Source organism: Cynocephalus volans, chromosome 14 (assembly GCF_027409185.1).
Source record: "Cynocephalus volans isolate mCynVol1 chromosome 14, mCynVol1.pri, whole genome shotgun sequence".
Lineage (NCBI taxonomy): Eukaryota > Metazoa > Chordata > Mammalia > Dermoptera > Cynocephalidae > Cynocephalus > Cynocephalus volans.
This window is the reverse complement of record NC_084473.1, coordinates 44,958,329-44,985,545: the sequence shown is the minus strand read 5'-3', so window position 1 is coordinate 44,985,545 and position 27,217 is coordinate 44,958,329. Positions and strand designations below refer to the sequence as shown.

The 27,217-nt window shown below is 35.3% G+C and overlaps 1 protein-coding gene across 5 annotated transcripts in view; it reads left to right on the top strand.

Annotated features, from left to right (window-relative positions):
• Positions 1-27,217, top strand: part of FBXO11 (F-box protein 11) — an 80,304-nt gene that overhangs the window by 16,890 nt on the left and 36,197 nt on the right. The window contains exon 1 of one of the 5 annotated variants that reach the window (XM_063078988.1): positions 13,040-13,421. The exons of the other annotated variants lie outside the window; for them this stretch is intronic. Within the exon in view, the coding sequence (XP_062935058.1) occupies positions 13,310-13,421 (112 nt within the window). The 5' untranslated portion in view covers positions 13,040-13,309. Of the gene's footprint in view, positions 1-13,039; positions 13,422-27,217 lie in introns of those variants that run through there. 5 annotated transcript variants of the gene reach the window in all.

Here is a 27,217-nt window from a genome sequence, read left to right as displayed (position 1 = left end):
CCATCAGGTAGGTGATATTTTACTCATTTTTACATAGGAGGAAACAGAAGTCTAACTCACAAGAGCTAGTAAATGGCAACCATAGGATTAGATTCCATGTCTTTCTGATTAAACAGCTTGAATGAAGTTTTAATTACTATGTTATACTGCATTAATAATCATCTCCAATGTAAAAGTTTTTAAAAATGCATATTTCTAGGAAGAGTAGACACATTTTTGTACTGGCCTGCCAATAACAACAAAAAAGTAGTAGAAGTATAAACATTTAACACTTCAAAAGAAACACTAAAGATAACGGTATTAATTAAATAAATACTATTTTAAATCAGGTAGTGGGAGGAAGAGGAAACATGCTAATTTTAACATTGTTCATATTAAGGAATTTATAGGTATTGTCTAAAGAGATAGAAACCTAGGGGCCGAGCCCATGGCTCACTCGGAAGAGTGTGGCGCTGGGAGCGCCGAGGCCGCGGGTTCGGATCCCATATAGGGATGGCCGGTTTGCTCACTGGGTGAGCGTGGTGCTGACAACACCAAGTCAAGGGTTAAGATGCCCTCACCGGTCATCTTTTAAAAAAAAAAAAAAAAGAAAGAAACCTAGGGGAATTCTGCTAAATTATTATAAAGGTAACCACTAAAACAAAAACATAAACCTCCCTAAATATTGAAAGAACTACAAACGCATCAAAAATAAAATATCTAGTGAAAGGGTGTTCACATATGACCACACACATAATCAAGCATGACAGTCCTAAGACCAAACATACCTTTCTTCTCAAAAAATATTAATGGGCTTAACTCACCTTTAGAAAAAAATATTTTCAGATTAGATTCAAGACAAAAATAACTCTGTGGCTTATACAAGGTATACACCTAAAACAAAAATTGTGAAAAGTTGACATTTTAAAAGATGGACAAAGGTATAAGATACAAATGCAAACGAAAAGAATTTAGCTGTGTCATGATTTTAACATACCAGGTGAAGTTCATACTAAAAAGCGATAAAGAATGGAACTTATTTCTTAGAGGGTACAATGAAAGTTTAACATCTGTGAATACCTGTATGTCAGATAACATAGCAGCAACCGTGGTTAAGCAGAAATTACAGAAAATACAGGAGGAAATGGGACAGTCGTTAGTAGGAAATGTTTACTTGAAAGACACAAAACAAGCCTTGAACAAATAAAAATCCTGTTTTCTGGATAGGAAGAATACATAATGATAACAGTTCTCATTAAGGTCATTTATAAATTAATTTTAAACACTAGTCATGCTGATTCCAGAGTTCATAAGTAAAAATAAACAAGAAAGAATAGTCAACAAAACTGGAAGAAAAAAAAGAAATTGGATGTTTTCCACATATGTTCCAAATGGATTAATGAAAAATAAAACCATGAAAGTACTAGAAGAAAACATGGAAGAGCTCTTTTTATAATCTTGGTGTGGGGAAGGCTTTATAAAATGACTCAATCTAGAAGTCATAAAATAATAGGTAAAGTTTATTACATTAAAAAAGCACTCTCTGAATAGATAAAGAAAATGTGGTATAAGAGGAGTCTTCCAAAAATTCCTGGAAGATAGGTATTATTTTTTTATTCCATTTTCCAGGAACTTTTTGAAGTACCTTGTACATACAGTAGAATATTATTCAGCCTTAAAAAAAGGAAATTCTATCATACAATACCATGTGGATGAACCTTGAGGACATTATGCTAAATGAATTAAGCCACAAAAAGACAAATACTGCATGATCCCATTTAAATGAAGTTATCTAACATAGAAAGTGGAATTGTGGTTGCCAGGGGCTGGGGAAGAGGGAAAAAAGAGGAGTTTTTTCAGTGGGTATAGAGTTTCAGCAAAACTAGCCAAACATATTCGCAGCTAAAACTTTTTTGCAATTAAAAACTAGCAAAACTTATTTGCAGTGCATATCACAGACAAAGGGTAGTCTTTCTAGCATATATGAAGAGCTCCTAGAAACAGTAAGAAAAAGACCTTGCAACCCAGTAAAAAGTGGGCAACAACAATTCACAGAAAAGTAAATGTAAATGGCTTTTAAGTATGTGAGAAGTTGCCAACATCATTTACAGTAAGAGAAATTAAAATTAAAACTATAATGATGTAGTTTACCTATCAGGAAAAAACATAAAAGTTGGGCAACATACTTTGTTAGTTGTGGGACTTTGGGGGGAAAGGTGCTCTTGTACATTGCTGTTGAGATTACAAATTGAAATAACCCCTGTGGAAGGCAATTGGGCAGCATTTACTAGAGTGGAAATGTATTTACTACTTGACCCAGCATTTCCTGAAAAATTTTTTTTTTTTTTTTAAAGATGACTGGTAAGGGGATCTTAACTCTTGGCTTGGTGTTGTCCGCACCATGCTCAGCCAGTGAGCTAACCGGCCATCCTTATATAGGATCTGAACCCATGGCCTTGTTGTTATCAGCATTGCACTCTTCCGAGTGAGCCACGGGCCAGCCCTAGCATTTCCTGAAATTTATCTTACTTATTATACTTGCACACCTGCCACATAACTTATGTACCAGATTATTTTGTAGCATGGTTTATAACAGCATAAGGTTAGAAACAACCCAAACGTCCATCAGTACAGTAGGGGATTGGTCAAAGAAATGATGGAAAACATCATACCATGGGTTGCCATGCAGTTATAAGAAAAAAAAATGAGAAAATATCTGGGGCTAAATAATAATATTCATATATTTTTTGTATATTCATAAACTTGGAAAGGATGCACAAGAAAAACTTAATGTGAGTTACCTAGGGGGAATGATAGAGGAATTGAGCAAATAGGAAGATTGGGAGGGAGACTTTGCACTCAAAAAAAAAAAAAAAGAAAGAAAATATTATCTACTCAAAACTAAAAGAACAAAACAAAGATAAACATCTCTGGACTTAGAACAAAAGGCAAAGTATAAATAGGGACTAAATATATGGGTCTACCAGAATCTGTTTTGGAAGCAAGCAGATGCTCCTGAGAGGTCATCTCCTGCAGGATAGAGACCAAAACTACCGTATATTGGTGGAAAGATTGGGGAAGAGAGAGGTACAGAACTTGTGTTTACTGCCTAAGAAGCTAGGGGGCTGAGTCAGAAAGGAACTGAAAAAGAATGTGTGATCACTGCTTAGAGATATAACATATAAATTCCATGTCCACAGTGGTTGAAGGAAGTGGTGAAAGCTGCCTGGATAAGAGATGGGCCAAACTACCTATGATTTAGTGGCTGGATCTCCAGGAAGAGGCATCTCATTTTGGGGTGGGAGGTGTGGGTGAGAGGTGGCGGCAAGTGAAAAATTATTAGAGTGATGTAAGCACACAAACACACACACACAAACATACATGCAACTTTGAGTTATAATGAACCTGTAAACAAAAAATTAAAAAATACACAAGAAAAATTAACCCTAGAAGTAAACAAGTCACCACTTCTATTAAAAAGAAAAGAACATGCTTTCTGTGTACTGATGGAAATATCTCCAAGATTTATTGCTTAGTGGGGAATAAATGGAATAGTGATACAGTGTTTATATTATGTTTCCTTCTGTGCAGGAGTGGGCGGATAATTGATATTCTCATTCAAGTGAATCCTTGGTCTATGAATTGTAAATAATAGAACAATTTCAAAGTGTATCTTTAAGATCCTGAAGGAGATAAAGGAAGTAATAATAGCCATAAAAGAGAACCAAAACTAAGTAGATGTCAATTACAAATGGATATAAAAAGAGAACACTAGAAGTGATTAATGATATCATGAGATGAGGAGTACTAGGTTGGACATAGTCAACGAAAGAATTAGCAGTTCGGAATATAGTATTAAGGAATTTACCCAGAATGTAGCAAGAGAGAAGAGAAAAAATATGAAAAAAAAATATTAAGAGGATAGATTGAGAGACTGAAACAAGTCCAATGTTCAAAATAAATTTTAAGAGAGGTTAAACAGAGTGGTAAAGAAACAATATTTAATGAAATGATTGCTAATTTTTCAGAATTGAAGTAGTTTTCATATTGAACTAAGTTTCAAATTGAACTAAGCTTTCCTATTGAAATTGCACATTTCTGAACAAAGTTGCTTAGCAAGATAAACTTTAAAAAAATCTACTTCTAGATGCTTAAGATCCCATAAGGTACCTTAGGTTTATAAAAAAGGATCCAATGGACCTGTATGGTAATTGCAAGATACAATGATTTTAAATATATAATCAAACTGACTTGATAGTAAATATTATATTTTTAAAGGTCGTACCAAAATTCTAGACAATAACAGGAAAGTTGGAAAGAAGGGGAGGGAGGGAGTTCATTGAGTCAAGAATGCTGCTATTCGTGTCTTGTTCATAAGAAGTGAGTGTAGAGACACTGATCAACTTTAGGGCATCTTACAAAAATAAATAGCTGTTTTTGTGGCTCTGCAGCCAAACTACCTCAGTGAAATCTTAGCTTATCTCTTAACTAGCTGTATGACATTAAGTTACTTCACCTTCCTGTGCCTAAATTTCCCTATCTATAAACATTGACAATAAATAATACCTTCTCATAGTGTTGTGGGAGGATTAAGCGAAATGCATATGAAGCCATTAGAATACTACTGATACATGTAAGTACGCAATACATGTTTGCTGCTGCTGCTTTTATTTCTTTTTTAACTTAGGAGTACCACAAAGGAATAGAAATAAAATCTATGTCTTCCAGGCCAGCAGAACTAAAATAAGAGAATGAAATCGTGGTCAGTTGGTATATTAGTCTATTTCTGTTGCTTATAGCAAAATATCTGTAGCTGGGTAATTTATAAGAAAAAATTTTTATTGCTTACAGTTTCAGAGGCTGGGACATCCAAAGTCCAGAGAACACATTTGGTAAAGGCCTTCATGGTGACAGTGACCCGGGGGTCTCACATTGCAAGATGGTGGAAGCAGAGCAAGAGAGAGAGCTCCTCATGCATTCTCCTTTTGAAGCCCTCACAACCATGGCCCTGCCGACCATTTTTAATCCATTCACTGTGGCATGGTCTTACAATCTAATCACCTCTTCGGTGCCCCACCTTTCAGTTACCGTAACAGAATTTCCCACCCTCAACAGTTACAGTGGAGATTAAGGCTCAGTAAGGTTGGGCAGGGCATCCAGTCTACAGCAGTTGGAGTAATCTTAATTTTTCTTTTCTTTTTTTTGAGCCATTCTAACTACTTATATGGGTTTTGTGACTAATTCTTTCTTAGACATCTTCCAAAGAACAAAGAAAAAAATGTACTTATTAAAAACAAATCATTCTATCTTACAATTACTGTACAGGTCCATTAGACCCATTTTATAAATCTAAGGTACATTATGGGATTTTAATGATCTTACCTTTCCTATATATTGAAAAATTTTGCTATTGAAGTCCATTAGTACTCACCAATTATTTTATACTATGCTAAGGAAGACTAAAATAAGAAAGTAAGAAAGATTTAGAACCTCTCAGAAGGAAAGATTAATAGTGAAATAGTCATTTTCCAGTTTTGTCGTTGCATTCCTGTTGCATCCTCTTTCAGAAAGAACTTGGGAGACATATAAACCAGAAGGTAACTGAGAGGAGAGAAATAGCACTCTAGACCTGAGCTGTCTCATATGGTAGCCACTTGCCACATGTGACTATTTATATTTAAATTAATTAAAATTAATATAATTTAAAATTCCATTCATCAGTCATTCTAACCATGTTTCAAGTGGTTATGGAGAGGAATATAACTGTCAGTTATTCTCACTTCACTATAGTTACAATGGTGGACTGCACAGATTCAGGACATTTTCATCATTGTAGAAAGTTCTGTTGGATATCGCTGCTCTGGACTCTAATAATGATAGTGAAATTGATCATATAAGTGAAATCTCAGACTATGAGATGATCATATCCTATATGAAGTTTTTCAAATTTAAGATATTTCTAATGAACACACAATACAAGTATTTCTTTTTAAAAATTAATTAATTTTTTTTTTTTTTTTTACATTCTAAGATGTTGCGGAGAAGTTGGGAAGGGGGAGGAAAATAGGGTGGGAGGAGGAGGGAAGGAGAGGGGCGTGGTTGAGGCCTATAGTACCTCACTCATTCTGGCAGGGGAGACCAGGGGGCTTCCAGCGGCAGCTAGGTCATTGCTGGGCTGGATTCTTATGTAGGGAGTGTGTGGCTGAAGCCCTTAGCCCTCCACCGCCCCTCACAGTACATGTATTTATAAGGACAGAAATAAAATATGGTATTCTTATCCAGTTAGTCATTCAGCAGGAATATTTTGCAACACGAACCTGAACCATCCCTTTTTGCTAAGAAAAGGTCTTATGACTGTGTTTTTTCATCTTTTATGATGTTTGTGTATAAAAATTTACTTGGTACAATGAGGTTTGCCATGTTTAAATTTTTACAAAGATTTCTTTAAAAGTTGTATTGCACTATCCCTTTATTCTCTTGTAAATTATTTGTAAAATTACCTAAAATTTTTATAGGGGTCCATTGGACCCAAGGAGTAAATTCTATATTGAGGGTTAAGGCATAAGAAAAAGGCAGGAAAAGAAGGAGTAGGAAATAAAGAAAAAGCTGAATAAATGTAATAAAACAAAATAGAAATATAATTAATAACAATTAATAGATTAAATGTATGTATTTAAAAGTTAAAATGTTTTAAAAACAAGTTAACTGCTGCTTACAATAAGTGTTCTCAAAGCAGAGGCACAGATTAAATGTAATGGGTTGAAAATGTGGTGAACTGAACACGTGTATATCTTTGTTTCCTCTTGAAATACCATAATGTTACAGCAAGATAATTTTCAAAAGGCATAAACCTACAAAAACAGAAAAAAAAAAAGGGAAAGAGACCAAAGAAACTAACATTTTTGGATACTGGAAAGCGAACAAATGGGTGGGTAACCAACTTAGTGTACCTAATGAAGTTGAAACTAAGTATGCAGGAATGGGAATGGAAGCTACGAGAAAGAAGCCAAATCAAGCCAAATGACCCCACAAAGACTAAGGAATTAGAGGCACAAGTACCTTTGATGGCTGGGTATAGAGAAACCCAGAGGTGCCGGTTTAAGACTTTAAAAAAGGGCAATTAAGACTTCTAGCTCCTTTCTGCATCCTATGCAACCAGGCATTTGTCTTCTTACCATTAAGGCAGAAAGCTTGGCTTATTATGGAAGAGAATACACCAGATACCAGTGAGAGTGGGAGAAACCTAAAATGGTGATTAGATGGGAAATCTACATATGATAAGTTGAGAATCCCAGTGCCTTAACTCTCCTAGCTTCTAGATTTATGCCTTCCAAGGAAGAGATTAAAAGAGTACTCCTGGGAAGACTAACCTATGTAAAAATAAAGCCATAGATTAACTAGTAATGACACTGAAATTTGTTGTTTCTACTTTATCACTCTACAGTGGCAGTAGTAGTGGTAGTTTAATTTCAGGACTCCTTTAAACTGCTTAAAAGTTATTGAAGCCCCTTTCCCCAATAGCTTTTTTTTTTAATGTGGGTTATAGCTATCAGTATGTGCTGTGTTATAAAAACAAATTTAATTATTCCTTTTAAAACAATAATAAATCTATTGTATATGTTAACATGGCATACTTTTTATGGAAAATAGCCATTTTCCAAAACAAATTTAGAGTAGTATTGTTTTACATTTTTGTGTATCTAATGTGTAATTTAATAGAAATTGATTGAATTTTATTATCTGCTGCATTTTGTCTGTTGTAATATCCCACATCATACATGTAGCCTCTAGAACACTCTACTATGTATTTGTAAGAAAAAGAGAGTGAAAAAGACATGCAATGTCTTAATGTCTATTAATAATCAAAATACTTTTGATATTAATACTCCCTGGAAGTCATCCCTTGATGACTGCCAGGGATTCCCAGACTATACTTTGAGAACAGCTGCTCTACACTAAAGCCTACCAGTTATAACCCCATACAGAATTTCTAAACAGAATTTAATGCCTTACTTTAATGTATGTATGGACAGCTGGAGATTACCAGAGAATTGAGGAGAACCATGAAAGATGAAGCCAAATCAGAAAGTTGGAAACAAGTAACTTGGAAGACGCAGAAATTTACAGAGAAGAAAGTTTTAAAGAAATTCATAGAATAGCTTCTGAATAGGGGGCTAAAAAGAAGCTACTGTATTTATGAAACCAGAACTGGAGGTTATAAATAAGGAGCATCAAAGAGCAAAAATGAGCTCTTGGAAATTAAAAATATCAAAGTAGATATGAAATGTGGAAGATATAACTATAAAATAATAGAAGAAAATGTTGACAGATTATCTTTGTGACATAGGAGTGGGGAAGGACTTTGTATACAAAACTTCAAAAGCACATTGCTTATGTCAAAAAGTGGACTGAATTTGCTTACATCAGAATTAAAGAGTTCTGTGCATTGAAGGGACATAATGATAGAAGGGAGAAGATATTTTCAAAATGTAAAAACTAACATCTACAAAATTCAAAGAACTCTCAAATCAAAAAGATGAAGACAGCCACCTTCAGTATAAAAATATGCAAAGGCCATTAACAGGCAGTTTATAGAAGGAGGAACCTCATGGCTAATAAGTCTATGCTTAAAATCATTGTCAGAAAAAAATTAAAACAGATCTCACTTAATATCTATCAGTTGTGGGGGGGTGAAAATTGAATGCATTAGTTATCTATTTCTTCATAACAGATTACTCCAAACTTTAACATCTTAAAACAACAAACATTTATTATTTGACATGCTGAGGGTTAGGAATCTGGAAGTGCCTTAGCTGGGTCTATCACTAGGTTGCAGTCAAACTGTCAGCCAGGGCTGCAGCCATTTGAAGGTTTGACTGGGGCTGGAATATCTGCTTCCAAGATGGCTCGTTCATATAGTTGGTGGAAAGAGACCTCAGTTCCTTGGTGGTGGGTTGACAGAAGTTCTCAGTTTCCTGCTGAGTAGGCCTATCCACCAGGCTGCTTGATTGGATCTGTAAGGTGGTTTCCTATGACATATTATCTGACTTCCCCCAGAGCAAGTGATCTGAGAAAGAGTAAGCAGAAAACCGGTGTGCCTTTTGTGACTTACTCTCCCAAATTGCATACTGTCACTTCCTATTCATTAGAAATGAGTCACTAATTCCACCTAATATGTGGGGGGTGGGGGTGGGGAATACGACTTCACCTCATAAAGGGAGGAGTAGCAAAGAACTTGTGGACTTTCTAAAACCCCTGGATAATGCCAAATATTAATAGGAGTGTAGACTCTGCAGCCATTCTGGAGCTCAATCTAGCAGTACTTAAGTATGCGAATGCCCTATGGCCCAGTACTTTTATTTCTAGACATACATCTCAAGGTATTTGTAAGAATTATACAGGGGATATGTACATGGATATTCATTGCCATATTATTTATAGTGGCAGGAAGTTGGAGGCAATCTCCTCGTTCCATATATCTGTCTAAGTGTAGATAGGTAAAATTTGTGAATGCGTATTGTATTAATTTCGTAAGGCTGCCATAATAAAGTACCACAGATTGAGAGCTTAAAACAACAGGAATTTATTCTCTCAGTTCTGAAGGTATTCTTCAGAAATCACTTCTTTCCAAAATCAAGGTAGCAGTACCATGCTTCCTCTGAGATCTGGGTAGAATCCTTCCTTGCCTATTTCTAGATTATGGTGATGGCTGTTAATCCTTGGCATTACTTGGCTTGCAGCTGAATCACTCCAATCTCTGCCTCTGTTGTGACATGGTGTTCTCCCTGTGTCTGTCTTCACATGGCATTTTCCTCTTTTAGTAAGAGCACCAGTCCTGTTGCATTAGGGCCCACCCTAATAACCTCATCTTAACTCGATTGCATCTACTAAGACCCTATTTCCGAATAAGGTCACATTCACAGATACTGGGGTTAGGACTTCAACATATGCTTTTGAGGGACAGCATTCAACCCATACACCCATGGACTATTATTCAGCAATCAGAAGCAACTGATTAGATGTGCACATAGTACATAGTGAAAACATAAAACAGAATGAGAAAATAGTGACAATAAAATATAAATTAAAAATCCACATGTATTAGGGTCCTTCAGAGAAACAGAATTAATAGAAGATATCTATAAATAGATGGATATCATAAGGAATTGGCTCTCACAGTTATGGAGGGGCCGCAGAGTCCGAACTCTGCAGTACAATCCAGTAGGCTTGAGACCCAGCAGAGCTGATGGTGCAGATGAGCTTCTGAAGGCAGTTGACTGGTGAATTCCTTCTTGTTTGGGGATGCCAATCTTTGTTCTGTGCAGGCCTTCAACTAATTGAATAGAACCCACCTACATTTATGGAGGGTAGTCTGCTTACTCAGAGTTCACCAATTTAAATTTTAATCTCATCCATAAACACTCTCTAAGTTGACACATTAACCACCCCTTCTCAACTTGGCACTCATATGCATCTTCCTAAACTATACTTAATCTCCAAATAAAGATAATAACAAGGTCATACTTCCACCTAACATGATATAACTATCCTATGTACAACCGAAAAGTACACTAACCCTTTCTCCAGAAGAGGATGCAAAGCCTTTGAATAATGTTTACTCTTCTTGATATCCCATAAATTAAATACTATATGGTATTCATAACTACCTTCTTCCACCACCCATTCTGTATTCCCTTTGCCTTCAGCAAGCACTGCAGCTGGTTGTGGTTCTTTACCTGGTGGGATAACACAAACCTCCATTCCTGAAGGGTCTGAGCCTTTAGTAGCCCTGCCTGGATTGAGTGGTTATAGCTTTCCATTGACTTTCATCCCAGGGCATGGTGATGTTAAGAGATGCCCTAGGGGATCTCCTGTATTCCAGACATACGAGGGGTCTTCAGAAAGCTCATGGAAAGTTTCATATTATCTTTTAATTTTATTTTTCCACAAATAAGTACCCTTGTACTCTTCCTTTCTTCCGTAGTGGAGTAGCAGTCCAGTTTCCCTTTGATAGTTAGGATCAGTAACTCTAGCCAGCACATTTACTCCCTTCTTTGTCTGTTGATTCAGAGGCATGAGGAGTCCAAAATGGCCAGGTGGCAATCTTAACATTTAGTTCAGTGGAATCATTGTTGTGTCTTCTAGTGGAAGCATACCTCCCTTTGGAACTAAGACTTCTAGGCCTGCAGAGGATAAGCTCACAGGGACAAAGAACAAAAAATTTGTTAGTGGATCACTAAGGGTAATAGTGGTACCACCCCATTTCTGCCCCTTGATTGCTGAACCTGTGAATCCTGGCTGTGGGAGAAACAGCACCATGTACAGGGCACTGATTCAGGGCACGTACAGTCTCCTGGAGAACCTTGCCTCAGCCCTCCAAAGCATTGCCCCCTAGCTAGCATTGTAAACGAGTCTTCAGAAGGCCATTCCATTGTTCTATGAAGGTAGGTGCTTCAGGATAGTGGGGAACGTGATAAGACCAATGAATTCCATGAGCATGGGCGCATTGCTGCCCTAAATGAAATGTCTATTCCAATAAAAACAAATGTTGCCCTTTCCGTGATGGAAGTGGCCTCGTGTAATCAGTTTGCCACCAGTTAGCTGGCTGATCACCACAGGGAATGGTGCCATATCAGGGACTAAGTATTGGTCTCTGCTATTGCCACATTGGGCACTCAACAGCGGCCATAAGTAAGTCAGCTTTGGTGAGTGGAAGTCCATGTTTCTGAGCCCAGGTGTAATCTCCGTCCCTGCTGCATGGCCACTTTATTCATGAGCTCCTTGGGCAGTGACAAGAGTGGCTAGGAAACTAGAATTAAAAGATCCAGAAATATGGAATATGGCAAGAAGAGTAGAGAACGGTCAGTATAAGAGGTCCAACTCTTAAATACTAGGAATTCCAGAAACAGAAAATTGAGAAGTAAGTCAAATATTTCAAGAAATTTCCTCAAAAATATAGGACATGAATTTTGAAAACTGGAAGGGCTCATCAAGCATTCATGACAGTGAATGTTAAAAGGCCTACATTGTGGCATATTATGGCAAAATTTCAGGATACCCAGGAATAAAGTGAAGAACCTAAAATCTTCCAGAGATCTCACATAATCTTGGTTCCCAGCTTCTTTTGATGTTTCAGACCATCTGATAACATTGGCTTGAATTTCAACATGGCAAAGTTGGCCAGGGTTTAACACTGGGTCAGGATTGTGTGGGCCATAAACTATCTAGTTCTTTGCATCCCCCACCATTTCTTAATGTTTGACTTCAATCGCTTTCTTTGGCCTTTGCAAGCATTTAAGTGTGTGACCCTTGCTAACTTTTTAAACCATATTTCAGAGTCTTTTTTAAAAATGTGTTGTTTCCAATTCATTGTAGCATGGGAAACTAACAACACTAGGATAAATTAATGGGTTTTTTTAAAAGCCTTAAATTTGGGCTAGCATTGCTATATTTATTTTCCTAGATATGTACTATGTTTTTAAGAGAACATGTTCATTTATGTATGTATGTATCCATGTGTCTATAGATACCAATATATATATGTCTATCAGTTCTTTATTGACTTACTCCAAGCGTTTGATACAGATTCCCCTGGAGTCTGATAGTTTCTATAAAAAGAATGTTTATGAGTTCAGTGGAGTTTAAGGTCCTAATTTAAGTGGTTAAGTGGTGAGTTGACTATTAGAATTCATAATTTCTCAAATTTATATCACTAAAAACATTTGTTTAACCTCCTTGATATGTGTCATTAGACTGGGCCTTGGGGTAGTCATTTAAACTGCTTACTAAATATTTTTGGCTCTCCTCCATCTGGCTCTTCCTTACCCCTCTGTCATTAGGCCCTGTGAACAGTTCTGACCAAAGAGTTGTGAGTGTATGAGTGTATCACTTCCAGGCCAATCATTTAATTACCAGTATGTGACCTTCCAGGGCTCAGTTTTCTTTCTGGTGTTGCAACTAGCAGTGTTTCAGAGAGTGGCTCCATAAGCCTGAGTTCCAGAGGAGGAGGATTCTATGGAGCAGAGCTCTTCATTAACCTGTGATAGACACGTAAAATGAGCAAGGAATAAATCTTTTTTGTTTTAAGCTAGAGATTTGGGGTGTTCATAACTGTCACTTAACCTAGCCTATCTGACTGATATTACATTGCACTGATAAAGTAAAGAATAATGAAATTAGTTAATTAAAGGAAGGCATGTTAAACAAAATCTGAAACTTGGTAGCAATTAGATTTACAGTCTTTAGTGTAACTTTTATTTATAGGTTGTGAGTGATATCAGAGGCTTTAATTCTTAGAAACTGCAACTCTGTTTGAGAGTACAAACAAAAGATGCCAGAGATCACAGAATATTTTGAAGAGTCAGCAGATTGTTATATATATAAAAGTAGCCTGGAGACATCTATCAAGGCTTATCGTGAAGAATCCTGGCTGTTATCAAAAGGTATGTGTGTGTTTGTGTCTGTGTGGTTATTTTTTCTCAAAGTGGTATAAAGCTGAAAGATTTTAAGAAAACGTGCTAGATAGATTATAGATACTTGTGACATAACACATAATTTGTGATATGATTTTAGAGCTGGAAAAGATGAGATAGCAGAGCATATTTGAATTACTTACTTTCTGTTATTTTTAGGTTTTAAAAAAAACATTTTTATTTCCCTTTCATATAGACGCTAATTTGTTTTATCTCTTCTTGCAGATGTGTCTTCCTTTTGCTTCCTCTTTTCCCCTACCCCACATTTAATCCTCACAATAATACTAAGAAACAGGTATTATTCTGCCATTTTACATTTGTGGAGACTGAGGCCCAATGAGGCTAAGTAATCTACCCAAGATCACGTAGCTCAGTAACAGAGCTGGTATTTGAACAAGTTCTGTTGACTCTAATAGCCTGTGCTGTTTCTACTAATGTCTTAAATGTATTTAAGATTTTTACACAGGGCTGGCTGGTTAGCTCAGTTGGTTAGAGCACAGGGTGTTATAATACCAAGGTCAAGGGTTCAGATCCCCCTATTGGCCAGCTGCCCAAAAACAAAAAGATTTTTTACCTAAAAGAGAATGTTTCTACAGTACTTTATGTGACTGTTAATTAAATTAGATTCATCAAATGAATCTACAGGAAGCCCAAAACAATAGTCGCTTAAAAAGATGGAAGTTTTGGGCTATCTGGTTAGCGCAGTTGGTTACAAGTGTCGTGTTATAACACGAAGGTCAAGGGTTCGGATCCCCGTTCTGGCCAGTGCAAAAATAAAAAAGTTTATTTCTCTCTCTTGTGATTAAAGTCTAGAAGTAAGCACCTAAGGTTAATATGAAGGTTTCAGCATGACTTTAATTACTGTATGGTTCAAATTATCTGCTGATGCTCCATCATTCTACCTAGTAGGCAGTAGAAAGGGTGAAGAAAGGCCTTCTTCCTTTTTTTTTTTTTAGAACATATCCCAGAAATCATACAAGGACACTTATGCATATATCCTGTTACCTAAAACCTAGTCAGATGGCCAACTTGGTAGTAAAAGAATCTGAGAAATGTGGGCTTTATTCTAGATGTTCATCTGCTCAGCTAAAAATTTGAGGTCTGTCACAGAAGGGGTGAATAGATTTGGGATGACAGCAGTTTCCATCACAATGATGTAATCAGGTTTTGTTTTACATTGTTATTGATAGGTATTTATTGAGTATTTACTACATACCAGACACTGTGGTTCATAAATATATACAATGGTAAACTCTATTAATTTCTGTTTTCATTTACAGCTCAGGAAAATTTTACTGTAAATAGGTTAAATTAAAGAGTACACAGGTGTTTCGTTTGTACAGATAGAAGAAAAGTCTAGTCAAGTGGCAAAATATATAAGGAAGGAGTGCTCTTGTCTCATCTGTCAAATAGAGTGTGATCAATAAGACAATGCATGTGATTCATTTGAGGATCTTAAAAGAATTAAATTTCAAGGCCTTGGGACCGGCCCGTGGCTCACTCGGGAGAGTGTGGTGCTGATAACACCAAGGCCACGGGTTTGGATCCCATATAGGAATGACCGGTTAGCTCACTGGGTGAGCTTGGTGCTGACAACACCAAGTCAAGGGTTAAGATCCCCTTACCGGTCATCTTTAAAAAAAAAAAAAAAAAAAAAAAAAAAAAAATTTCAAGGCCTTTCCTTTTTTACTTTTCACTTCCATCACTTGTTGTGGGTCAAAATGCTTAATTCATATGTGTGTCATTGCCCTAGTAAATTAGTTAGTGATTTACCTAACATCTATGGACTTTTACTTATCTTGACAGAAGCCCCAGTTGCTTGTATATAACAAAAATAATTTATTAAATATAGATACTTATTTACTATTTATACTGTTTGTTACTGTCTTCAATTATGATTTGTTCAAAGGTGGTTTCTTTCTTTGTTTTATTGTCTTTGTATTGTTTCTCATGAAATACCATGAATTGTTAATATGTTTTTATATTTAATGAAAAGGAACATTTATTTAGGGATAGATTCTGTTTAACTACCATAGTTATTTTAGTCTTATAAACTGAAGATCATTGAAGTCACATGCCTTTGTAAATATGACCAAATTACCAACTTTTTAATTGAAATAAATGTAAAATTCCAGCAAATATGCAGTATTGTAAATTGGTTACTCTTTGTTCAGAATAGCAAACAAAATCATAAATCCAGCTTTAGATTTATCTTTATGTTCAGTGGAGGATACTATATTTCTTCAAAATTAGCCAATGTCTTTGAAAATTTCAGTACTACAGTCTCAGCAAATTAGGTCTAACGAAAACTATGGGAAACTTGAAATAAAGTTGTTTTACTTAAGTACTTTATAAATCAGAAGCTATTTATAGCCCTTTGTTAAGAACAATTTATTAAACTAATGGTCTTATGATTTGATTGTAGATTTCACTTAAGTTGTCTGTAACGGTTATTTCAGAGCCATTCCATGAGCTGTTTAAGAACACTTGTGAAAATTAAAATATATTTTTATTTAATTCTGTTCTCTATTGGCCTTAAAGCAGAACATCTTCTGTAAATTCAGCTGGTGATTATACCTGACAAAAATGTGTAAATAGAATTCTAATTTAATAATTAGCTTATTGGCTTTCCTATGGTGCCAGCAGGTCTGCAGCATTTTTATCTTGAGACTACTTTGTACTGAGATAATTAAACAACAGTGTTTTGGTTTTATTTTCTATATTGAAATAGATTTGAAGGCTGGGAGAAACATTGTACTTGAAGCTAATAAAAGTCTTTGGACTAATTGTTTTAGATTTGTTACAGTTATTGAACAGCATTCATATGACTAGGACTATTAGATTTTGATTCTTATTTTCACTTTTCCTTCCCAGTTCTTCACATCACTCCACTTGGTTTAATTCCTTTTGAATTTCAGGTTATTACTTTTCTAGTCCCATGGCTTTCAGCTCTGGTTAAGTATCTTGGGCAGTGGAGCTTTGTTCAAAATTCAAGAAGCTTTTGGGTGTGAGTCACTTAAATCTGACTGAAACTGGATTAAACAATAAGTAAACATCTCACGTGACAAGTTCCTCCTCAGTGTGTCAGCATGGGCCTTAGGTTAGTTTTCCTCAAGGACCTAGGATGGCTGCCTATCATAAATAATGCAGCACTTACCCTTTCTATTTACCAGGAGAAAGGAGAGAAGAACCTCTCTTTCCCAGAAGCCAAAAAACAAGCAAGTTGCTTATCTCACTGGGCCAAATGGTCTTAGGTCTGCCTGTCTTTAAGGGGTATGGAATTACCATAAATGGCTAGACTATTCTTAAGGAATGGAATGGATATTATGAAGTCAATCACAATGTCTGCTCCATAAGAAGTAAAGTGTGGATGTACTCATATATGTTTTTACAGGATGATTCAGTGTACAACTAAGTTTGAGAACTGCCATACTTTCCAATTTAAAACTTAAAAGTAGGGAAGGGGGAGAAAACTATATTTTCCTCATTTTCCAGTGGAACAGAGTTTCTTTGTGTGATCATTTGGCTTAGCTTTATCTCGTTTATCTCTCCTGAAAAGGCTAAAGTTTTGATTAGCTTTGGTTAAGGCTCCAGGGTAAATTCACTCTTAATTAAGGATAAGGATTAAAAACTTACATATTCATAATTGTCATTTAAGGTTATTAGTCAGCCACGAGAAACATAGCCAATTTCTAATGCCCTGGCTGTTGGAGATCCTTCAGTTGTGTTCTGTCTGGCAAATAAGTTAACTACTCAGGACACAATGATAAAAAGAAGTATTTTAACTATTTGGAATACAGTGTCCAGCAATCTCATTTATCTTAAACAACACTAAGAAACAGAAGCAACAAAGACTTCTGAACAGCATAACATAGTTCTAAAACCGATGTTCTTTATTCTTGGAAAAAAATCTCTTAGGTTCCTATTAAGTGCCTGTCTTCCCTTACTTTAAAAGCAGATTATGTCTAGCAGACTTACTTCATTGGTTTATCAGAGAAGAAAGGATTCTATAGTTAGTCTCATGGACAGCTAGAAGAAGTGACAGCTGACTACATGACAGCAAAAAAGGGGGAAAAATCTATAAACTGCAGGGATATCTCAAGAAACCCAGCAGTTTAATATAACTTATTCTAGAGAATAGCTTTATACTGATAGATGGTTCTTCAGAGTCTCAGATCTCATCATATCACAAAATAGTAGACTATTTCATGATCCTAATGATAATCTTACAGTAATCAAGAAAGTATTAACACTTTAAGGATATTCTTTTGAAAGACAGAATAATTTACTTTGGAAATATTTTTAATCAAAATAGTGAAAATTAAAATTCTGTTTTAGTACTATAAGAGCATAAATCCTCAGCTATCCTTAAAACATAGCCATGCAAACACTTTCTTTGAAGGCTACAGATAAGACACAGTAAAGCTTGAGCCTTTTGTATACAAGGGATTGGAATAGAATCTTTCTTGAGGTCTCATCTATTTATAAATTTATGTTGTACTCTTTTTTTTCTCTGTGTAAATCATTCAGAGTGTATTACATTTAAATTTGGCTAAGTTTTCCTCACCCTCCCTTTATCCCCAATAAATGCAAATTAGTTTAATCTGAACCTAACCCAGATATTATCATAAAAGTGAGCCATTGACCTTGGCACAAGTTATTCTCCAAATCCCCAGTTTTTAAAAAATTTATCAATATGCAGTGTAGTTGATTTTTGTGTCCCTTTACCAATTCCTCTTCCCCGCCCTCCCTCTCCTCCCTCTTCCCCCATCAACATAATATATATCTGTTCACTTAGCAAATTCAAGGAATTATTGTGATTGTTGCGTCTTTTTTTTTTTTTTTTTTTTTTTACATTTTAACATGTTGAACTCTGGGTGATCTTGATACCAGTGGGTATATTTTATTGTGGTAGTGTTCCCCCTTACATATCTTTGAATTAAGAAAGGAAATACATTTCTGTGAAGAGTACCTTTAAATTACCCATATTGCTGATCAGTTCTGCTAGTGTCAATATGAATTTATTAAGTAGATGTTGGTATGAATTCCTCTAATTTTGTAGATATTAATTAGTACTTTTTCTTTTTTCTTTTCTTTTTTTTTTCTTAAAAGATGACCGGTAAGGGGATCTTAACCCTTTGCTTGGTGTTGTCAGCACCACACTCAGCCAGTGAGCGAACCGGCCATCCCTATATAGGGATCCGAACCCATGGCCTTGGTGTTATCAGCACTACACTCTCCCGAGTGAGCCACGGGTGGCCCTTAATTAGTACTTTTTCTAGATTAAGTAACTCCTGTGTAAAAAACAAACAAAAATACTTCTAATCAGTTCATATTTTTGCATTTGGTGCAACTTTTGTTTTTCATTAAGTATTCATGCTTTGGAACATTATTAACATCAATCCATAGATGTACCACATGAAAACTTGGGTAATTTGTAATTTTTTTTTCCTAATTTACACTCTTTAGTTCTAATATGAAGGGTTTTTTCCCTTTAGTTTCAGTTAATCATTTATAGTGACCCAAGGCAATATTTTTTTAGAAATGATATTTTGGCGCCATCTGCTGTTCTTTAATGTGATATTTTATCTACTTCAGTGAAACTTGTAGCTAGTAGATTGAAATATATATTATTTTTTTCTATTTGCCCATATAAAGTGCAAAAATAATGGGGATTTTTAAAAAGAACATCTACTCTGTGATTCCTATATTTCCAACTGAGAAGGCTGTCTTGTAATTTTGGTGGTAAGAAATAGGCTGGACTAAAAAAATATTTCTGTACTCTGCCACTTTTGCATATTTATTCAATGACTTCGAGTTCCTGAAAACTTCCTTCTCTAGCTTGCTATGTCTTCTATAGATAAAGGAAGTCTCCTGAGTAAAACAGGTTCACTAGACTCCTTACCTTTGCTCATGTTTTTTATGTGCCTTCTCTCTGAACACCTAGTTTTTCATCTTTCATAGTCTGACCATATCTTACTTCTAAGCCCCTCTGTGGCCATGATTCTGAACTACATTTATTTTTATCACTTTTCTGTAGGTTTTTTCTCTAGTTTCTCACATGATCTGGTACTCTGTCTAGTGTAGCAGTATGTGTGTATATATGTATGTATGGGAATAAAAAAATACTATTTTGTTCATTAATTGCCATGTATTTTTTCTGTCTCTAAATATATGGCATGTTCTTTGTTGGCTGGGGCAACTTATATACTGATTAATCTTTAGATAACAAATCTACATGCACTGTTAGGTATGCAGACTTGGAAATCTGATGTCCTAATTAAAAGAATTGTGTGCAGAATAAGGATATATGGATTCTGAGCAGTGAACTTTTGAATAAAGTTCCTGTACATAAATAGTACGACATCTCTTTTGGCTTCTCAGAGCTTATCTCCCTATTTCTCTATCACATTAAAACATTATCTTGATCTCTGCTATGCTGGTCTACTTAATGCATCTTCTGCATCCAACTCATCCCATTATAACTTTAAATTATACACTTAAAGCTTAATTTTAAATTTTATATTTCCTCAATTTAGATTATATCTATTGACTCCCTCCTTTGTATGAGGACATTCGTGGTTCTTACCTTTTACCACTATCAGGATAGTTTGTTTTACATTTTCATTATCAAGGTTGATAACAGATTCATCTTACTGTTAATGAAGTTTTCTTCAGTGATTTGCGTGTAGGTTGATTCTAGAAGTAAAAAAATAAGTGTTCATCTTATTATGAATATGGAGACGTTACCTCTCTAGTGCCAAGTATGTGCTAGAATTATATTTCTTTCTCCACTGGCTGATATTATTATTCCTAGGCCACTCAGAGGAGGTCATTCCTAGCTGTTCTGATGGATCCTTTTTTACATACCATGTATTGCCTTTATCATGTCCTCAAGTTTTTCCAAGCTCCCTACTATCTAATCTATTACCATTTTTGCTTCATACCCTTTATCTTGGGAATTCTTCCCTTTGTTGTTTTTCCCAATGACTTCATTAAGTGCTGGATAGCATGTCTTCCTCTTTCTGTGTTTACTTCTCAGTTTTGCTAAGATATGTCCTCAAGTAACTTCCAAAGAAAGATTATGTAGGAGTTTAACTTTTTAAGTCTCTGCATGTCTAGAGATTTCTTTATTCTACCTTCACTCTTGTTTGGTGGTTTGATGAGGAGACTTGACATCCTCTTGTTGACCTAAAATGAATGCTATTGTTTTGAGATCCAACTATTACTGTTGTCCTTTTTTGTACTTGCATTTTCAGAGTTAAAAGCTTCTCTGAGGTTTTGAGCTCCCTCCTCGCTTGTAGGCTCACGCATACTTTACTGGGCAATAGCTTCTTCAACTTTGCTTCACCAATCAACAATCTTTTATTTTTGTCAACATTCCTTTATTTTTGTGTCTTCTAGAAATCCACTGAAGTGTGTTGTGCACTGATGGTCCCCATCCTGTTTTCTTTGTTGTTGGGGTTTATATCTTCTAGTTGCTACCTAATAATGTTAAGGAGACTTAGAGATAAAATAAGACTACGTAGTTTGTCGTTTTTTCCCAGTTTTTATTTTTGAAAGTTTGAAATTGAAGTGTTCTAAGAAAGTAACTTGAATATTAGATCCCTAACAATGATAGTATAGTGATTTCACTATACCAGAAAGTGATTCTTGATTTCATGTTCTGTTTTATGCATAGTGGTAATGTATATACGTGTAGCTTGCCAGGGGTGAGTGAGCCATAATGTTTTTGGAGTTTTGCTTTGTTTTCCTATTCTCATTGCCACAACCCTAATCCGGGCCTTCTGGTTTATTGCTGTTACTGAAGGAATCCTTTTATTGCGCTGTAGTTTCTTACATATGCGTTGCTGCCTAAGCTATCTCTTAACAAAAGGCTTGGTAAATGTCACGACACTAATTGAAAATTTTCTTTCTTTTTTTTTTTTTTTTTAATAGAATAAAGTCCAATCCCTTTGCCTTGGCATTCAAGGACTTTCTTTTTGTTTGGCTACAATGGTTCTCAAAAGTATAATCCTGGCCCAGCAGCGTCAGCATTCCTGGGAACTTGTTAGCAATGCATATTATCTTCCCCGCCTTTCTGAATTGGAAATTATGGGGGTGGAGCCCCGCAATTGATGTTTTAACAGGACTTCCACATGATTCTGATGGTGCATGCTTTGAGGACTGCTGGTCTAGTCTATCCCTGTCATTTTACAGGTAAAGAATTGAGGTCTAGATAGGTTAATTGACTTGTCCACTGTCTCACAACTAGGTAGAGTTTTCTCTCTAATACTCCACATTTGATTTGACTTTTTTTTTTTTTTAAGATGACTGGTAAAGGGATCTTAACCCTTGACTTGGTGTTGTCAGCACCAGGCTCTCCCAAGTGAGCTAACCGGTCATCCCTATTATAGGGATCCTAACCTGTGGCCTTGGTGTTATCAGCACCACACTCTCCCAAATGAGACACGGGCCGGCCCCTTTGATTTGACTTTTTAGAAGTTATAATTAGGAAGGAGTCTGAGATGGGAAAGTTGCAAAAAGGGAGAACATAGAATTTGACTGAACTCTTAATGGTAACATTATGTAAGTAGAGAGAAGAGACATGGATATTCTAAGCAGGAAGATCACAGTGAATAAAGGCACAGACAGACATATCTATACATAAATATATGTATGTATATGTATAAATAACATGTCTTGGGAACAGAATAGGCATTGAAATAATAATAACAGGTCTTCCTTTGTAGGAGTACAGAGATAATATATGTAAAATAATGATTAAAGGGCCTGGTACATTTTTAAAATGTTTGCACATTATTGTTGTTGGCTAGTGTTATTGGTTGTGTTGTTGAATTCATTGTTGTTATTAGGGAGGCAATATAGACCAGATATGAAGACTGCAGGTTGCTGAACCAAATCCCAGCCTGCCACTTACTGTTTGAATTCTAAGAAATTCGTCTTTCAAAAAAAAGAAGAAAGGGGATGGCTGCTGGCTGTTTAGTTCAGTTGGCAGTTGGTTAGAGCGCTGCTTTGTAACACCAGGGTCAAGGGTTCAGATCCCTGTACCAGCCGGCAGCCAAAAAAAAAAAAAAAAACCAGTTCATCTTTCCTAAACCTCAGTATCTACATTTGTAAAACGACAGTAATAGTGTCAACCTCATAGGATGGTAGTAACGATTAAGTAAGAAAATGTATGTTGATGCTATATCTGCTTTATAATAAATACTTTAATAAATGTCAACTATTGTTAAGTTTTAGCTTGATAAGTCATCTTATTTGACTCTGAATGACTTCAAGCTAATGTCAAAAATCGTATCTATTCTTAAAGGGTAAATTTGTCATGATTGAAGGAGTTCAAAAGTATGGCCAAAGTAAAAAAACCCGTAATAACATGAGACTGGTTAAATTAATCATGGAACATTTATATCCTGTAGCCATTGAAAACCAAGTTTCAGAAAAAATTTTATGACATATCATGAACATATTTCATATTCACAATAAAGTAAAAGTGAAAGAGCAACATACAAAGCAATACATACCGTGTTTCAACTAAATTGATTTGATCATCACATACTGTACGCAAATACTGATAGTCAACTCTATACCCCATAAACATGTATGATCAAAAATGAATAAAAATAGATTTTAAAAATAATAAATTATATAATTTGTAGTGAGAAAAATAATTAGAAGAGTATTCTTAAAATAGTGATGAGATTTTGAGTAACTTTTTTTCCCTGCGTGTTTTTCTTTTTTGTCCAAATTTTCCAAATGAACATACTTTTATAATTAGAAAAAAATTAACTTGACACATACTTTGAAACTATGGCAGGATTGTTGGGATAATTTTATAGCCTCCCAAAATGACTACTGATACTTTAAAGGGGACAGTATTCATTTTTATCTGTGGATTTAACACTTTGTCTACGTGCCTACCCGCCTACTTTATTATTATAGCAGTTTTAGGTTTACAGAGAAATTGAGCAGAAAGTACAGATAGTGCCCACAAACCTCCCCCTGCACCTCCTGTTTCTCTTATTATTAACATGTTACATTAGTGTTATACATTTCTTACAGTTATGAACCAGTATTGATCCATTATTATTAACTCAATTTTACATTAGGATTCCTTCTTTGTGTTGAACAATTCTGTGGTTTTGCCAAATGCATGAGGTCATGTATTCACCATAACATACAGAATAGTTTCACTGCCCTAGAATCCTCTGTGCTCCACCTACCCATCACTCCCTCTCTTTCCCTCCCCCTGAAACCCTGGCAACCACTGATGTTTTTTTCCCCATTACTGCAAACATTTATCATTTCTTAGTGTTGGGAACATGCAAAATCCTCTCTTCTAGCTAATTGAAAATATAGAATAAATTGTTAATAATACTCTATAGTGCTATAGAACTCTAGGTATCATTTCTATTTAGCTGTTATTTTGTATCTGTTAACCAACCTCTCCCTAACCCCGCCTACCACCTCTGCTTTCCAGCCTCTGATAACCGCCATTCTACTCTCTACTTCTATATGATCAACTTTCTCAGCTTCCACATATGAGTGAGAATATGCAGTATTTCTCTTTCTGTTCCTGGCTTACTTCACTTAACATAATGTCATCCAAGCTCATACATGTTGCTGTGAATATCATGATTTCATTCTTTCTTATGGCTGAATACTATTCCATTGTGTATATATACCACATTTTCTTTATCTGTTCATCTGCTGATGGACACTTGTGTTGGTGCCATATCTTGGCTACTATGAATAGTGCTGTAATAAACATGGAAGTGCAAACATCTCTTTGATATATTGATTTCCTTTCCTTTACCAGGAAATACCCAGTAGTGGGATTGCTGGATCATATGGTAGTTCTATTTATAGTTTTTTGAGGAACCTCGGTGCTATTTTCCATAATAGCTTGTACTAACTTACATTTCCACCAACAGTAACATTGTATTTTCTCCTCTTCAAGAACCACTCAAAACACATGACTAATGTTTTGTTAAAGGAATCATTATTTCTACCTTATAGAGGTTTTAGAAGATTAAATTAGATGATTATCTTTTTTAAGATTCTAGCTGGAATTTGAAATGTACTTTTGAGTGCATCTTGCTAACTTTCAGTATCCCATCTCAATTATGATAATAATTGGGATATCATCATCTCTGCCAGGTACTGTGTTAAGTATTATCAATTTTACTTAATCTTCACAGTAATTTTATAAGGTAGTCAACATGCTTATTTCCATTTTATAGATGAACTGAAAATCAGTGAAGGAGGTTAAGTTACAAAGTTTAAGGAACTGTCCAAGATTACAGGGCTACTAAGCCCGGACTCTAACCAAGAGCCAGCAGTCTTTCCAGAGCCTATAACCTTAGTCGTTGTGCTGAACCTGTACCCTTAGTCATTTTGCTACACTGTCTCCACATATTATTGATATTTACAACATGAAAAGATCTAAGGCACTACCTGTTATGAAAATAAAGAGTCTAATTTATGTTGTGGTATTTTCATATAAAATATTAACACTGAATAAAATATGACATGAAAAAGTATGATTTGATTTTTTAAAAATTCTTTAAATTAAACATTTACAAAGGTATATGCCCCATTCCGTGGTATTCTTTTATAGGCTAATATACTCCTAATAATAAGTATATCCAGTACTATTTAACATGACTGATTTGTATTTATATAGTACAGTGGTTAAGAGGGTGAGGCTCTAGAGCTTGATGGTCTGAGTTCAGATTCTGCTTCTGCTACTTACTACTGTGTAAACTTGGGCAAGTTACTTAACCTCTCTATGCCTGGTTTTCTCATCTGTAAAACAGGAATAATAATAATATCTTCCTCATAGAGTTGATGTGAAGATTCAGTGAGTTAATACGTATATGAAACACTTGAAACGGTAGTGCCTACACATGTAAGTTTTCAATGTTACGTACACTATTAGTAGTAGAACTGTTATTCCAGTTATTATCATTATCATCATCATTTGTATTGATTATATAATAAACAATTTTAAGACATCCAAATTACTTCATAGTGAAAAAAATAAAAACATTGTACTTAAAGTCCATTGACCTAAAAATTATTTTGCTGCTTACTTACTGGCTTTCTAACCTTTAGCATTTCATTTTAACCTTAATGGGCCTCAGGTGCCCATCAATAAAAAAGGCTAATATCTTTCCTGTCAGGTGATTTCTTGATCAGGAAAAACATTACTAGAAATCAAGTGGCAGTCTCAGAAATTATGGTCTATCTATGGGACCATGAAGGAAAGAGAACTGATGATACTCAGCTCCCCTTTCCCTCCTCCCCCTCTTCCTCTGTCTTCTTCCATGAGGTCCATTTTCCTTTTTTCAATGAAATAGTTGTTTCTTGTGTGAATTCACAAAGGAAAGGTTAAGCATTTATTGCTGGTAAGAATATAAGTCTTATTCTCAGTTTGTTCTTCGTAATTTACTCTCCTGGTCTTGGCTGTTCCTTCCCCATAAAACTAAACTAATAAAAGGCATTTCTAGAAATTTTTCTAAATTTCATATTAAGATAAAATTAGGGACAGGCTAAATTGTTTTCTTTTAAGCTATGTGCATATGATGACTTGTGTGTCTTGTTTTGTACTTTCATAGCACCTTATGTGTGCCTTTAGTATGGCACTTAATATATTATTTCAATTATTTGTTTACATGTCTCACTCCCCTACTAGAACAAGTCCCTGGGTGGCAGATCTGTGTATTCACAATGACTAGCAAGTACATGAAAATTAAGAGCATTTGTTGATGACTTCTATGATTCCTAGTTTTGCCTAAAATTAAGTTTGGTTAAATTGTTAATTTAGGGCCATGGTCATTGTGATCTTAAATTAATGGTACATTTGATACTCATTATCAGTTTCTACTTGGTTGTAACTCTACTGTTGAATTACATGGTCCAATTGAACTTGAAAATATTTAAAATTTATGCAGGTTATTAACTTTAAAAATATTTTTTTCTTGTTTGGTAAAATAAAAAGAATGATTGTATTTTATGAATTTAGACACTTTGGAAATATTAAAAATGGAAAACTGGAGGAACAAATACGAGACTAGAAGAAAGAATTTTTAAATGTTCTACTTTGGAGGAAGGCTATTCTAAACCTTTCCTTTTCCTGAAAGCAATGGGAGAAAATGTCTCAGGAGAACAGAATGTGCTATGTAACAGGAAAGAATGAAATGAAACTAAGCTATTCCCAAGGGACATTAATTCTTAAATTAGCAGTTGTCAGTCAGAGATCTTCTTTTATTTTTCATAAAGCTAAAGTTGTGAACTCTTGTCAGTTTTGGGACCCATAGACTTTTTAATGTATACAGTATTGATAATTTTGATAACGGGTAACAATCCACTTTATATGGCTATCTCCCAAGAAACATTAATAATGTACCATATGGACAGAAAGCTAGTCTGTGCTTTCTGACTCTTCACTCCTACTATAGTGTATTTTCAGAATGACAGAATTCTGTAATTCTTTATCTCCAACCCAAATGACTTACTGGAGCTTGAGGTCCATATATTTAGCTTTATGTTGTACATCTCCACTTCAGTGGCCCCACGGGTATCTCAGAAGTCAAAATCCAAACCTTAACTTATTTTTTCTTTCCTCTCCCATTCTCAGCCTCCAAAGGTCCCTGATTTAAGTACATCCCCTGAATTACCCAAATCAATATTTTTCCTGACTCCAACCTCTTCTCTGCCCCCACCCATATCCAAGTAGTCATCAAGTTTTATGAATTTTACCT